The sequence below is a fragment of the Ochotona princeps genome, chromosome 2 (assembly GCF_030435755.1).
Source record: "Ochotona princeps isolate mOchPri1 chromosome 2, mOchPri1.hap1, whole genome shotgun sequence".
NCBI lineage: Eukaryota > Metazoa > Chordata > Mammalia > Lagomorpha > Ochotonidae > Ochotona > Ochotona princeps.
In genome coordinates this window covers 160,218,882-160,234,773 of record NC_080833.1, presented here as the reverse complement: position 1 = coordinate 160,234,773, position 15,892 = coordinate 160,218,882, and the positions used below count along the sequence as shown (strand labels likewise).

At 47.7% G+C, this 15,892-nt stretch overlaps 1 protein-coding gene across 1 annotated transcript in view; it reads right to left on the bottom strand.

Annotated features, from left to right (window-relative positions):
- The window catches only part of KLHL20 (kelch like family member 20), a 56,735-nt gene extending 41,499 nt beyond the window's left edge, over positions 1-15,236 (bottom strand). The window contains exons 1-3 of the mRNA XM_004596283.4: positions 15,152-15,236; positions 14,672-14,735; positions 1,079-1,652 (exon numbers count right to left, since the gene is read on the bottom strand). Of these exons, the coding sequence (XP_004596340.1) occupies positions 1,079-1,652; positions 14,672-14,694 (597 nt within the window). The 5' untranslated portion in view covers positions 14,695-14,735; positions 15,152-15,236. The remainder of the gene's footprint in view (positions 1-1,078; positions 1,653-14,671; positions 14,736-15,151) is intronic.
- Positions 15,237-15,892: the final 656 nt, after the last annotated feature.

Sequence of the window (15,892 nt, the reverse complement as noted above, 5' to 3'; positions counted from 1 at the left end):
CTGGGTTTCACTGAGTCTCTTACTTACTTTTTATTTTAAATGTACACTTAATAAATAGCCCAGGATTTTAAATGAGTCAACACAGAGAGCTAAATCTATAACACACACACTCTTAAGTCACCCAGGACTGCTTTTCCTGGAGCGCTCATCAGCTATAATAAATATTTTAAACTGTGCATTCAATAGCTACCTTCCCTGCTAGATTATAAACCCCATGAATACACACTGGGTTTTCTATGCATTACTATAACCTACATTTCAAGTGAAGTGGATAATCCAATATTACAGTATCTATATACATTTTTGTTAAGTGAAAAATAGAAGGTTTAATAAATATTCTTGGTAACATTTGAAATCGTTTTTTCTGATTATTAGTTGCAAATAAATCTATAATTTATTTTGTTGGATAACCCAAAAAATCCAGAAGAAAGTAACTTTCACAAATGACTGATACCAGGTATTCCATCAGGTAAGATCCTCTTATGAATTAAACAAATATCTTCTGACTTAAAAAATTCACTCTTGGGCCTGGTGCAGTAGCCTAGTGGTTAAAGTCCTCATCTTGAATGCACTGGGATCCCATATGGGCACCGGTTTGTATACCGGTTGCCCCACTTCCCATCCAGCTCCCTGCTTGTGGCCTGGGAAAGCAGTCGAGGACGGCGCAAGAATTGGGACCCTGCACCCATGTGGGAGACCTGGAAGAAGCTCCAGGTTCCTGGCTTCCGATCAGCTCAGCTCTGGCCGTTGTGGCCACTTAGGCAGTGAATCACTGGATGGAAGACCTTTCTCTCTGTCTCTCCTCCTCTCTGTATATCTGACTTACCAGTAAAAATTAATAAATCTTAAAAAAAAAGTTCACCCTCTATGAATATGGCTATGCAGAGTCAATCCTAAAACTTTAACTTTTGCTGACACAATACAAAATTGACTTCTAAATGAGAATCGGGCTTAGAATTTATCCCAGGACATTGTGAGTTTCGATCAGCAGTAAACAGCAGGTTGCTAGCACAGCATGAGCCTGTGTCCATCTCTTGAACAGGCCAGGAATGTGTTCAAACCACCACGCACCACTCACCTCCTGGAAGTTGTGCTGAGTGAACTTGTCTGCTATCCTCAGCAACTCACGACATGAGTGTGTATCAGCAAAAGCCCGGATGCCCAGGCAGTTGGAAGGATCTAGCTGCCTCTTTAGGAACTCACAGCAGGCTTCCTGGATCTCGGCCAGCTGCAGGAGGCAAGCGGCCGGCAGCAGAGTCTGCACATTGCCCTCCTCCACGGTGACCTGGGAGGTGTAGGCGAAGTCGATCAGCAGCTCCATGGCCCTCTCGTCGATGTCCCGGATCACCACCTCGGTCTGCCGGCTCTCGGCCAGCTCTCCGGTAAACATAGCCCGGAAGTAGGGACTGCAGGCCGACAGGATGACCCGATGGGCGTAGATCTTCTTGGCCCCCACGACCAGCACCACGTCACATAGCTCCCGGTGCTTTCTCAGAAGGTTAATCACTTCCAAGGTCTGCCGAGGGTGCTTGTCTGAGATGTAGGGCATGCGCGCAGGCTGGGGAACCCCTTCCGGCAGCTTGTTGGGGTCTCCGAGAGTGCAGCGGCTTGTGACATCCATGCCAGTCTCTCCTGGTCGAACGTTGGTACACCTGCAGGAGCAACGGGAAGCAAACATTAGCAGAACTGCACTTAGATGCCAACACGAGCAGAACTTCACTTCTGCCTTTAAGTGTTTGCAAATAACACAGGGAAGCTTGCAATTAACGGAGAGACGTAGGCCTCCAAGGAATTCCCTTCCCAAGGACTCAATCACTTCCTTAGTCTCTCCAAGGACGCATGCTAATAGTGTGAATCAAAGCGCACAATATACTCCTATAAAAGAAAGGGTAACCCCCTTCAACCTGCAGGTCGTTACATTATTCTGAGGTATATCTTATACAGTGTTACTGAAGATTCTCTCAGCTTTAACCAAAATTTTAGTAATCGCTGTTTTTCTAAAACAGCTGATATTTCTTATTTTCACAGGGCAATGCAGTGAATTTGGTAAAGGGTCATCATCAGATCTATAAACTATAACTCATAACTCAGGGAAATAGGCCAGAACTGAAAACTTACCTTCAAACATCTATACTATAGCCTGATTCTAGGATACGTATTTCTCAGAGCTCAGCATTTAGTATAACTTGGAAACAATCTAAAGCTGATATCAAAGACACTTGCCAGCTGTAAGTTCAAGAGTCATGACCAGTTTGTCCTGCTGAAACACATACCAGAATTTTAAAAGCCAAAAGAGGTCAATGTGACAATTTTATCTGATGAAAAAACCGGCTGGGATTTGAGAACTTTTGCTAACCTTTCTAAGGAAGGGATTTCACTCCCAATAAGGAGTCTTAGCAGGATGGGTGTTTAGCTCAGTGGCACTACAAGGCAGTCCTTCAGTATCAGCAGGTTTGGGGTCTCACACCCAGCTCTGGCTCCTGACCCAGGATTCCTTCCTGTGCAGACCCTGGAAGACAGCAGAGATGGCTGAAATAACTGGGTTGCTGCCCCCTGCTGGACACCTGAACAGGGCTCTGTGTTTCCCTGCCTTGGCCTGGCCCAGCTCTGGTCGTTTTGGGCACTTATAGACTGAACAAGTAGATACAAGGTCTCTGTGTGTAAATAAATGAAGTAAAAATTTTATCATTATCCTAACCAAACAGGATACAAAGATATATGTTATATCTCAAAACTATACAATGACATTGGTTCTAAAGAAGTAAAATAGACAATAAAAGCCTAAAAGAAACCACACACACAATCACAAGCACCGATGACACAGTGTAGTGCACCATCGTGCTGTCACGGGTGATTGTAGATTGTACAATGTAGAGTGTCACCATGCCGCTACAGGTGAGAGTGGATTATACCACGAACCAAGAACCTCTTCCAGGTCTCCCACGCGGGTACAGGGTCCCAATGCTCTGGGTCATCCTCGACTGCTTTCCCAGGCCACAAGCAGGGAGCTGGATGGGAAGTGGAGCCACCGGGATTAGAACCGGTGCCCATATGGGATCCCGGCACATTTAAGGTGAGGACTTCAGCCACCAGGCCACAGCGTTGGGCCCATATGCAACATATTTCAACTATATATAATGCTGATAAACTAGTTTCTACACAGCTACATTTTTCTTTTTAAAATATATCACAGGAGGGGTCCGGTGCAATAGCCCAGGGGCTAAATTCTCGCCTTGCATGTACCAGGATCCCATAAAGGCGATGCTCTGTGTCCCCGCTGCTCCACTTCCCATCCAGCTCCCTGCTTGTGGCCTGAGAAAACAGTAGAGGATGACCCAAAACCTTGGTTCCCTGTACCCATGTGGGAGACCCAGAAGCTCCTGGCTCCTGGTTTTGGATCAGCTCAGCTCTGGCTCAGCTCCAGCTGTTGTGGCCACTCAGGGAGTGAACGAGCAGATGGAAGATCTTTCTTTCTGTCTCCCCTCTCTGTCAATCTGCCTTAAAAAAAAAAAAAAAGACTTTACAAATAAATCACAGGAATGGTTAAGGCACCATCGCATGTAGGAATGCCTGGGTTAGTTTCAGCTGCTTCAGATCCCAGCTTCTGCTGCACTCCCCAGCAAGTGGCAAGTGACGCTCTAGCAGCCCAGCCATGCAGGCCTGCACTGGGTTCTAGGCTCCTACCCTGGCCTGGCTTAGCTCTGCTTACAGAGAGGCACTTGGGGACTGAACCGGTGCAGCAAAGATTCTCTTTTGGCATTTCAAATAATAATAATAATAATTAATTAATAATAATAATTATTATTATTCTAATATTTTTTTTAAATTGGGAAGTCAGATATGCAGAGAGGAAGATCTTCTGTCAGCTGGTTCACTCCCCAAGCAGCCACAATGGTCAGAACTGAGCCAATCCAAAGCCAGAAGCCAGGAGCTTCTTCTGGGTCTCTCACAAAGGTGCAGGGCTCCAAGGCCTTGGGCTGTCCTCTATTGCCTTCCCAGGTCACAGGCAGGGAACTGGATGGGAAGTGGGGCCTCCAGGATTAGAATCGGCTATCATATGGGATCCCAGCATGTTGCAAGGCGAGGACTCTAGCTGCTATGCTATGGTGCTAGGCCCAATAAATAAATAAATATTAAAAAGTATACTAAAGCAAAAAAAGCAATAGCTGCATGCTCTTATTATCACATTAGTATATGCTTTTACCTAACAATAGGTCATTTATATATTTTTATTAATTGCATGTTTTGTAAACTTGTAATCACTTCTATGTGGTCCTTCTCCAAAGCTCTGTCTTCGCATCTTTCTGGTTGCCCACACTTTCCTAGGGGAGGTCCTAACTAACCCCAAGGTCCCAGTGGCCTCTCTCCTCTCCTGATACACCACTAACACTTAGCACCACTCTCATGTCTAAATGCCCAATGATAAAGGGTCCCTTAAATAGATTGTGTTTATACCTTTCCACATGTACAGTCATGACTAATTTGTTTGGAGTCTGGTGCAATTACCACTCCACAAACCTAGGGTTGAGGCAGCAAGCTAAAATGTGAATTTCTCCCAGAAAAGAAGTATTTCATTAAAGGCCTGGGGTGGAAGGGAAACAGGCTTCACTGTTCAAATAAAAAGAAAACTGAACTTTCACAACATTTTTATTAACTTAATTTGCTAAGTTGATCTACATATATTTTAATATTGAAGGCAGCAAAGAAGCGGGATGTTCTGGACCCTGTCCACAGTTAACAAAGCAGGGTATCAATTAGAGCTTTTGTCTTCTAACATCCAGTGATTACCAACTTAGGGGGAGAATCTGCAGCATGAAATCTGATAATGATAACCTTGGAACTTGGTCTGTTAGTGCTCATGAACATCACAGACTGTGGAAACGGTGTGTTTTCTAGTAACTATTTTGATCTTTACCTTAGTTTTCACTCTGTCCCTCTGCTCAACCACACACTTCAGGGAAAACTGACCACATTCCAGGATACAGTCTCTATTAGCTCATGTTACTTCCTTATCTGAGTGGATCATCACACAATGGATGGCTACTTCATGATTCCGGAGTATTTCTCTTGTTAGATACCAACCAAGGAAAAGCAGCAATGGCATGGACAAGGGACATCAATTTTAGGCTAGGAACAGACAGAGACTGCAGAATCTGCAGTGCAGAGAAAGGAATCCAAGCATCAGGGACCCCGGGGTCCAGCCCTCCTCGGGCCTTGTGGTCATGGAAATAAACATTTTCACGCTGATGAAGGCAGTCTGCATCAGGACTTGGTCTTTCTGTTAAACAGTCTGACACCAAAACGAGCTACAATATGAAGCAGTAAAATCAGCTGCCTATTTTAAGTTCATAATGAACTTAATATAAAGGTAGCCCTGCATTACTAGTTAACTACAGCTGCATGGCAGCAGGCTCTCCATTCTGTCTACATGCTGAAATCCACAATTGAGAGATTAAGATTATGGGTTGAGCTTGTGCCTGTTCTTTCAAATGAAGTGAAATGTGAACATGAGTTGCTGCTTCTTTACTGGCTGATCACCAATTCCTACCAAATTGAGGTTTGTTTTATTCAGTATTTTTAAGAGGACATGTACCTCTACTGTTCTACAGTCACCCATAAAACCGTGACACACTATTACATGGAATACCTACATACATGAGAATGCTTTTAAACCTCTGTTCTAGACACATCAGCGTGTAACAAAGAGAATTTAGCTGCTTAGTATAACAGAACGTGATCTGGAAGGGAGAAAGGGAGAATTGTCCGAGAAAGATCAATGCTGGTGGCCGGTTGGGCTCTAAGGAGAACAACAGCTAGCTGATGGTTGAAGAACTTGATGATCTCCTTAATATCCCCAGGCCTTCGACTGAACCCTCAGGAATTCAACAGCTTTGGCAGTAGCTGGTGAGTTAAGAGAGGAAGACAAGCAAGTTCTCAATGGCTGTGGTCCAAGGAGGTGAGGAAAGTAGCAGTGAACACTGAATATTTCCCAAAAGAACATTTGTTGTGGAGACACACAGTTCTGTATGTATTTACTTGGAGGCTGGAAATACTGGAAGACAAACACATACTAAAATAAATCGCCGGAAAATGAGCATTTTCCAATGCAAAGAACCAGAAGGAAGAAGCTGAAAGCATAAATCAAGGGGCCCAGGTAAGTCTGAGCAGCAGCAAGGGAGGCTGGGGGTACCTGTGCCGGCCCAGGCTTCCTGCTGGGGACCCTAGCTCCCCATCCACCACTGCTAGGTGGGGGGAAGAGTCCTGGGCTGTGGGCTGCCAGAACGCAACTGGTGCTGGGCTCTGCCCGTTGGCTGCCTGGCAGCGAGTTCTGGGGTCTCAGGGTTATAGAATATTGCCTACGGACATCCATGGATAAGGTCACAGCCTGTGTAGGTGAGGAATAAATCCTGAGACACCCAACAAAAGGGCCACTGTACTTGCAGGTAAGCAATGGAACTGAGACCTGGTGTTCTGGAGGGGAGAGACCTGAAGATTTTTTGGGAGTCAGCCTGAAGCACCAGCCCGCATGGAAGTCCTGGGTTGGGCTTGTTAGCATGGAACACTGGTATGTGACCACCACACACCAGGGCACAAAATGAGCTATGGTTGGGGGCTTGTCTGGCAGAGCTAGATCCCAGTACCTGACAGTGTTGGATCAGGGGATGGGTCACATTAGACTGGGCCAGGACACCAGCCAGCACGCAAGAGAACTTGGTCTGGGGGTGGATTCTGTGCGGGATATGTGGGCCCAACCCTACAGAACTATAAGTCCTGTTGGTTAGTTTGAGAGTTGGGATGCTGATGGGCTGAGCTAGGCGTGACCATGAAACTCAGTGATGCCCACCGGTACTAGGGCTGGGAACAAGAGGAGCAGGTTCAGGCTGCAGCACCCACGTGAGCACCTTGAAACAGGGTGTGGGGTGGGCTCATACAAAGGCTGGGACGGATGGTGCAGGTCATGTTGGGTAAGGGCCAAAGCACCTGCTGGCATGCTTGAGATCTGGGTCTGGGAGTGGCCCAAATGGGGGAACCTGGGAAACTCCCTTAGTGGGACATAACTCCCGCTGAAGAGCATGTGGTCCAGGCCTGAGTGTTGGGCAGGCTAGGCAGAGTAGCTCCATCCATTGACAAGTGTGTGAATTGGTTTTGGAAGGGGGTGGACCAGGTGGGGCTGAGCAAACCATAGCCCAATGGCAAGTATAGAAAACAGAACGGAGTGCAGATCAGGCTAGGCTAGGCTGCCACACCTATCAGTTTGCATGAGTCAGGGATGAGAGCAGACTGAGCAGCGTCAGGTTGCAGCATCCACCAGCAAGAGTTGGGACTGGGAGCTGGCTGGGCCAGGCCAGGTTGCAGCATCCAAAGAAAAAGGCCAAGACAGAGAAGGGGCTATGTCAAGCTGCGTCAGGGCAACCACTGGCACGCCTGAGATCAGTGGCTAGGATCAGACCTGGTTGGGGAGCTAAGGTGATACCTTAGCTGGTCATGAGTCCCACTGGCGAGTACAGGGGCCAGAGTGGGGGATATAGTCTGGTCTGGATATGGATACAATCTCCCTCAGCATGGGTGTGGACTGGGTCTGGGGTGTGCAAGACTGGGCTAGACTACAGCACCCATTGGAGCTAGTGAGAACCAGAATGGATGTAGGAATGGCTGGACTGGGTCTCTCCCTGCTGAGCCATGTGGGAGCTGTGTCTGGGTACGGACCAGGCTGGGCTGGGCTGTAGCACCCAACAGTAAGAACCGGAATGGGCGAGGGCCAGTCAGGAAAGGTCACTATTCTGGCTAGGACAGAAGGTAGATTAAGTAAGGCTAGGCCATGGACCCGCCGGTGTGCACAAGATCTGGTATTGGGAGAGGTTTTGATGGAGCAGCTTGCCAACTCCTCTGTTGGGACACGGTCCCTACAGATGAGTGCAAGAACCAAGAAAGGCAGCAGTCCAGACCAGGCCAGGTTATGGTACCCACAGGCTTACCTTTGGCTCAGGTCTGGGGTAAGCCAGAATGGACCAGTTCATATCACCTACTGGCAAATCTGAGGGCCAGAATGGTGTGTGGGTCATGCCAGGTTGGGCCACAATACCAGCCAGTTCACACTAGGGCCGAGACTGGGGGCTGGCTGGGCTGGCTGGGCTGGCTAGGCCGCAGTCTCCACCAGTGTGAGCTGGAACTGGGAGCGGGCCGAGCTGGAACTGGGAGCGGGCCGGGCCGGGCTGGGCAAGGCTATAGCACGCACTGGCAAATGTCAAGGTGAGGCGGGCCATACTTACCAGACTGGGCCACAGCACCCAACCAGAACAGGTGAGACCCGGAGAGAGTGGGCAAACCTGGTGGGGGACTGCAGGGAAATCCCCTGCTGGGCACACTATTTCCACTGGTGAGCATGAGAGCTGGGATGCGGGCAGACCAGACAGGGCAGGGCTACAACACCTGTTGGCCTGCATGTAAGCTGGATCAGGAACAAGCCAGGCTGGGCGGACTGTACCTACTGGTACATGCATAAGTCAGAGGGGCTGAGGGTTGGTTGGCTTTTGCCACAGCATTAGCTAGCAGACGCTGGCAATGGGGTAGGATGGGGAGAACTGTCGAGCTAAACTGCAGAACCACCTGCAGAGTGTAAGATCCAGGAGTGGGAGTGGACATAGTAGGGAAATAGTGGGCACCTCCCTCTTGGGCTGCCACTACGACTGGTGAGAATGAAGACCAGGACTGGAACAGTGTGGCTAGACAGAGTGGTACCCACCAACACATGTGTGGGCTGGACAGTGGGGCTGGTTGGGTTGAACTAGGTTTCAAGCCCACTAACACGTATGAGAGCTAAGAGGGGTGTGGGCCAGACTGGACCAGTCTGCTGTACATATCGGCAAGCACAGGAACCAGGGCAGGAGGCAGGCCTGGTGGGATTTACTGTGGGTCGCTCTGACTAGGCTACAACTCCCGCTGGTTTGCGTGAGGGTCAAGTGTGTGGTGGGCAGATTGGGCTGAACTTGAACACCCATTAGTTTGCATAGAAGACTGTGCTGGAGACAACTGACCCAGCAACTGCAACTGACAGTAGGTGTGAAGGTCGATTAGGGCGATGGACTGTGCTAGACCTGTACTGGCATGCACACACAAGAATAAGGTCTGGGATCACCTCAGATGAAGTTTCTTTGGGAATCCCCCCCAGCTGAATCACTGGACTCAGAAGTCCAAGCTTGGAGGAAGTGCAGGTTCCATGGTCTGACTGTGGAGCGCATGTGTCAGAGCTGGGCCTCCTCAGTGGCTTAGATGGAACAGTGAACGACATATCCAGGTGCACGTGGAGGATATGGCAGTACACTGGAGCCTGCAGAGTACACCTGGTACCACAACAGAGGACAGAACAAAGCGATCAACTATCCCAGCCAAGAGTTGGCAATGACCACCTGGGCAAACAGAGACTCTAAGGTAGACTATGTCAGCCAGTGGAGTCTGGAGAGATTTCATTGCGACTGGAGTGGCAAGATCGGCAGTAATACAGAACTGCTGAACTATCAAAACCACTTGAGCAGGCCCCTCGGAGCATGCCCCACATGAGGTACCCTCGGATGGTTGGGGGGTCTCTCCTCTCCCCTCCAGATGTGAGGAAGGAAGAAGAGAATGTGGGAACAATGGTCTCACCCACTTTCCTAAAGCCCTTCACCCTCTGCATCCTAATCAAATATGTGAAAATTATCAAACATAAAATTTATACAATAAAAAAAGAAAGCATACACGAAGGAACAAATGTCTTCAATTTTATCCATGTTTATGACAGGAATGTTACGATTTTTATATTTAGCTAAGTAAACAACATTTCCACCCAATATGAGTCAGTTTGAGAATTACCACGTCACGAATTCCTCACATATGCTACTCCAAAAGTAGCAGTTTCAAGAAGATAATTTTCTTTATCTTCTTAAAGAAATTTGAAAATCAAGCACAAAGGTTAAAACATAAGCTCTCTGATTGTAAGGCACTCATAATTAAGCTTTATATCTTAGTCCAAATGACTTCAACATTTTCCTCAGTTTGGAATTCTGCTCCCTATCGAAATGAGTATTTCTCCTTTAATATTTCAAAAATTCTGTTTAAAAAAATTAAGAGCCGGGCCTGGCGCAGCGGCCTAGTGGTTAAAGTCCTTGCCTTGAATGCACCAGGATCCTGTATGGGCGTCGGTTCTAATCCCAGCAGCTCCACTTCCCATCCAGCTCCCTGCCTGTGGCCTGGGAAAGCAGTCGAGGATCCTGCACCTGCATGGGAGACCTGGAGGAGCTCCTGGCTCCTGGCTTTGGATGGGCACAGCTCCGGCCGTTGTGGTCACTTGGGGAATGAATCATTGGATAGAAGATCTTCCTCTCTGTCTCTCCTCCGCCCTATATATATCTGACTTTGCAATAAAAATAAATCAAAAAGAGATTAAGTTGAGCTGACCTTTGTTTACTTGAATACAGAGGGGCAGCAATTTGAGCACAGAAATCCTCAAACCAGAAACAACATCTCCAAACACGAGCCATGCCGAAATCACTGCTCCACACCTGCCCTGGCGGGGACCCATCCATGTGAAGACAGGTTCCAAATGTGTGAGCCCAGTGACCAAAGAAGGACGAAGGTGGAACAGCAAACAGCCATGCAAGAAGGCCTGCATGTCTCCATGCTAGGAAATGAGACGCCTTCTGAGCGTGCCCCTCACCAACCTGCCCTGGCAGCAGGGCGCCAGTCACCTCCCAGTGCCAAGAAGGCCAAGAAGCAGTGCAAGCTTGCACTGTCCAATCCCTGTGTCTGTGGTGAACGGAGCAGCAACAGTCAAACCAGGCGGGGAGAACTTCTACCACATTCTAGATGAACCCAGAGACTAGGAAATTCTACAGATTTGAGATCTATACATATTTTTTTGTTGTCTTCTGAAACTGGACTCAAGGCGTAGCTCCTCTAATTGTCACTTTGGGTAACAAATCATGTAGACAGACTTGACTAAGATTAAGACCCAAGCACTTAAAGCTTTTTGTCCATCTCTGAATCTTCACAGTTCCTCCTAGGTTCCACCTCAAGCACCCCTGCAGCTCCCTACTATTCTGTCCCTGGGATTCTCACCCATCCCACAGTTTGAAAAACATTGTGTATTTATGACTTACAATTCTTAAATGTCCAGCCCATAACTGTATTTTACCCCAGAACCATATTCCAGTCACATACTGAGTCTCTCCATCTGGCTGTTTTCTAGACAAAGTAATCTTTAAAAAACATACAGTGTTTGGGGGTGGGAGGAATGAAGAGAGGCAGAGACATGTTCCACCTGTTGGTTCACTACCCAGACTGGGTCGGGCTAAAGCCAGGAGCCTGAAACGCCATGTGGGTCTTCCAGATGAGTAGCAAGGGACCAGGCGCTTGAGTCACCACCTGCTGCCTTCCAGGGTGGGCCTCAGCAGGAGGCTGGGCCGTGGCAGAGTGGCTGAAGCCGGCACTGATACGGAATAAGGGATTGGTAATCCACTCGACTACAATTCTTAACAGTTTATGACAGGGAATCTCCTCCTGGCTTTCTGAATCTGTTCATCCCCTTACACTTTTGATCTCACTGTGGTGGCGTCCAGTTTCCCATGCTGACCACATTCAAGTCACCTGCACTGTTATTTTTCCTTCAGTCCACGTTCACCAAGCTCTCTGGGTTTTATCGCTAACCAAAGTCTCATTTCCATGATCTTCTCAGTCCTCACCGTGAGTCATCTAAATTAACAGTCCCTTCAAATCCATTTCTTCCCTCTTTCCAGGATACTCCTTAGTTCTTAAGAATCAGCCCAAAGAATGAATGTGATCTAACAACGTTCACTGTCTCTTAAATATCTAACATACAAAGACAAAACTCTTTCCCACAGCTCAGCCTCATTTTGCATTTTTCCCACCAGACTGCTTATCTTCTTCCCCATTACGTAACGCCACCTAGAAACTCCCCAGCCACGCATGTTGGACACTTTTGGGTCTTCGCTGTTCCTTCTACATGTGGCATCTTTAATTAACTCCCTTCTTTCAAAAAGTAAATTCTTATCCTTTCTGGAAGACCCAGCTTAAATATTAACATCTCCATGAAACTCTCCTTACCTTCACACAGAAGTAACTCCCTCTTGTGGGTTTTCACGCCTACTGAAATCCTGTTCCTACTGTATTATGATTTCATACACAGGCACAGAACAGGTACTATATAAATGTCTGGTGAGTGAAAAAAGCAATTCCCAATGAAATCAGACTTACTTTCTTCTTTATGTGCTTAAGATGGAAGAATTATATCACAGTATGTCTTAGTGTTCCTAAATGAGATAATGAAAAATTTTATCTTGGGAAACAGGCGTATAGTTGGTGAGACCGTATATCAGCACAGGTTCTAAGAAGGGAAACTTGTATTTAAATCTTTAAATGGGGCCGACACTGCGGCACAGCGGGTACAGCCCCTGTGTGTGGCATCAGCAGCCCCATGGGCGCTGGGTCTGGTCTCGCTGCTTTGCCCATCCAGCTCCCTACTACAGCACCTGGTAGCAGAGGAAGACGCCATGGTGCTGCCATGTGGGAGGCAAAAAAAAATCCTAAAAACATTTAAAGTGGATATACTCTTTGGGCAACTCTACATCTAAAATCCTATATTCATGTTTAGGTCAAAACTGCACTACTTTTACGAGCAAAGCATTCTAAATAAATGTCTCTCAAGAGGGATGGATCACCTATGGTATGTATGGAACATGGAATACTTCCTAACCAGCAAAAGAATGTGACTCTGCAAGCATGTTACAGTTTACCAGGTATTCTGCGAAGTAAAGAAAGATACAAAGACATGCATGATATGCTGACATTAACGTTGCTATTGTGTTTAAAGTGGGGAGGCGGCCTGTACAGGCTGGCATACCTATCACAATGCCTGGGAAAGAAGCTGCTTGCAATGTGTGTCTTTGGAGAAGAGAAAGCAGAGCTGGGCTCAGCACTGAGGAACTTACTTTTCTCCCCATCCTATTGTAGTTTTCAAATTTTATATCATATACACAATAATTAATAAATGAAATGAAACTTTCCTAACAAAGATGCCAATTTTTCATGAAACTCTGTGTAAGATTTACAATTTTTTCAGCAATAGTTTTTGATCTTTCATCATAGCTTTTGTTTTGTGAGAAAAGTTGGCAAAAACTTCATCACTCAGATAATTGCCCAGTAATAATCAGGTGGGAGGGATGCCAACGTATGAAGACGTGGAAGACTCAAAGAGTTAACAATTTAGCAGAATGGACGTGTACTCGAATCATCGTAATATGAAGGATTTGTTCTCACTTAGAGCTTCACCAGCAGTTGAGCATAACCCCACATGAAAGAAAGTCCTCTGGGTCGCACAGGAAGAAAGCGACAGCCGCATGAGGAACAAGCAGGGAGATGTGACTTCATCAAGCAGCAGGTGACAGGAAGCACAGAGTGCAATGCTCAGGTCAGGACCCTCTGGTGAGGTGTCACACAGCAAGCTGGAACCTCCCAGACGGCACTAGACTTATCCAACATGCTTTTGAAAAGTCATAAAACAAGAAAAGAACAGGTATGACTGATTAAGTGAATATTTTATACAGAAATTAATGATAGATCCAAAACACTCCCACGTTCTGTGTTTCATTTAAAATAAAAAGCTCTTATTGTAGCAATTACATAAGATGCAGATTATGGCGGCTGAGGATGGAGTCAGTCAGCGGCTTTTGTAATCATGGTACAAACCGAAGCATGACCATTTAACACATGCGTTGTGAATTTCTTCATGCATTTTGTGCTTAAATATGATTCCTCCTTTAGAGCAGCATACACATCAGATAATGGCATTAGTCATCCTACAGCACCTTTTCATTTGAAGATCTCTAAGTACCAGCAACATGCACTAATGCCCAATATTCTAACCAGGGGTGACGTGGAAGGTCCACACAGGACAACTGACCAATCAGTAACACATGTGCAACAGAACCAAAACTTGGTATTCGTAGACTCAGGAACAAGTCACACCCCTTCCACCACATGTGTCTTCCCACGGAGGGGTTATCTTTGAGGCTAAGTATCGAATGCTATTAAACAGAGTTCAAGAAGTAGTAAGAGAAGTTTAAAAAATGAAGAAACGGAACCATGCTGATTTTTTCCCCCCGGCAGCATCTGGTCTCACATGTTAAAACAGTCTGAGAAAAAAACATTTTAGAGTTGTCCATGCTTTCCCACATGCTAACCTGCTCTCCTGAGTTTATTAGGGCCAAATGCCCTTTTCAGTCTCTCAACAATATTTCTTGCAATGCAGCCATCTGAATTAACAAAACAAATGTATTATTGAATGTCAATGAGATAACCAAAGCCGTAATTAGGCACACAGTATAGCGTTTCTTACATAGCAACAGAACCCTCTACATTCTACAGGGAGTTGAAAATAAGAAAGCTGACACACTCGCAAAAAATAAATTCAAGCGTTAGCCATGCAAAATCTGTAACACCCTCCAGAAGTCTTACATATTTACTCTTTTAAGCAGCTACTGACTGTTGATTTTACTCTCGCTTTATTTTGGAACAAAAATTACTTTGCAGCGGAATTTAGTTAAGGTTATATGCACCCTTAAGTCAGCAGGGGCTGGATTTGAACGAGCGACAGCGAAGGCTGTCTGTGGACGCCTACCTGCGCATTGGCTCGCCTTCCATGCACCATGAACGGCACCTTCACCACCCTCCACAGCCGAGCCCTAAACAACAGAGAAGCATCCATTACAGAGGTTCCTCTGCCCTGTAACAACGCCCAGCAACCACCTGGCTCGTTTTGTCAGTAATCCCACTGCCCCCAGGCCCCGGGCAGGGGCACCAAGCGCAGCCCAAGCACAGAAGCTGGAAGCACTGATGCCTCCTGCAGCCCGAGCAGGCAAAGGACGGCTCCACACCCCCTCCCCAGGACGTCCTTCGCCCCCCGAGGCGGCCTGGTCCACCCACACCCCCTCCCCAGGACGCCCTTCGCCCCCCGAGGCGGCCCGCCGCAGCCGCGCAGGCTGTCTGCAGTGCAAGCCCCGGGGACAGGACGGTCCGCCAGCGCCCCCACGGCTCTCCTCGGGGTGCACGCCCGGCCCCGGGGGCAGCGGTGCAGAGAGACCCCGGGCGCCCCACGTACCGGCTCCCACACTCTCTCCTCCGAGGACCTCAGCAGCAGGATGCAGCGCCCGCAGCTATTTCCGCCCCGCTCCAGAAGCAGGAAGTGGTCCTGCTGCCAAATCGCTCCCGCCGGAAACTGCGGATTCCGCCGAGGTTCCGGAAGCAGCCGCGCCCTTTGCTAGAGGAGAGCAAAATGACCGAGTGTTCGTCGCTGATGAGAGCAATATTTGAATATTTCTTCATTGTTTCCCACATCAAAGGCAATAGAAAGATTGGAGCCATCCTGCTGCTACCTATCAGGTGAATTATTGATTCATGTGTATATAGAATCAACCCATAGCCATATCTTCCAGGTTCTAGTATGTTCCCCACCAAGCCCAGTCCCAATCCAGGTTTTGGCACATGCCAGCCTCTGCTGCGGCCTAGCCCAGCCCATCCCACATTCCTATAGAGGCTGCGGATTAGCTCTGCCTGCCCTGCCCCCACACCTGGTGCTCACGGACGCCGACAGGTGCCTTCCTCTTGTCCAGCCTGGCTTGCTCCAGCCCTGGTTCTTATCCTCACCAGTGATAGCCAGCCCAGCAGGGGAGTATCCACAGTTCCCCTCCCAGGTGTGTTCCTAGTCCTGGATCTTGTGCCTCTCAGGGGGTACTGCAGTGCAGCCAGACATGACGCGTACCCAGTCCTGGCACTTGCTGGTTGGTGCTGCGGCCTAGCCTGGCTGGCCCGCACCCGTTCTGGCTCTGTGTACAACAGCGGG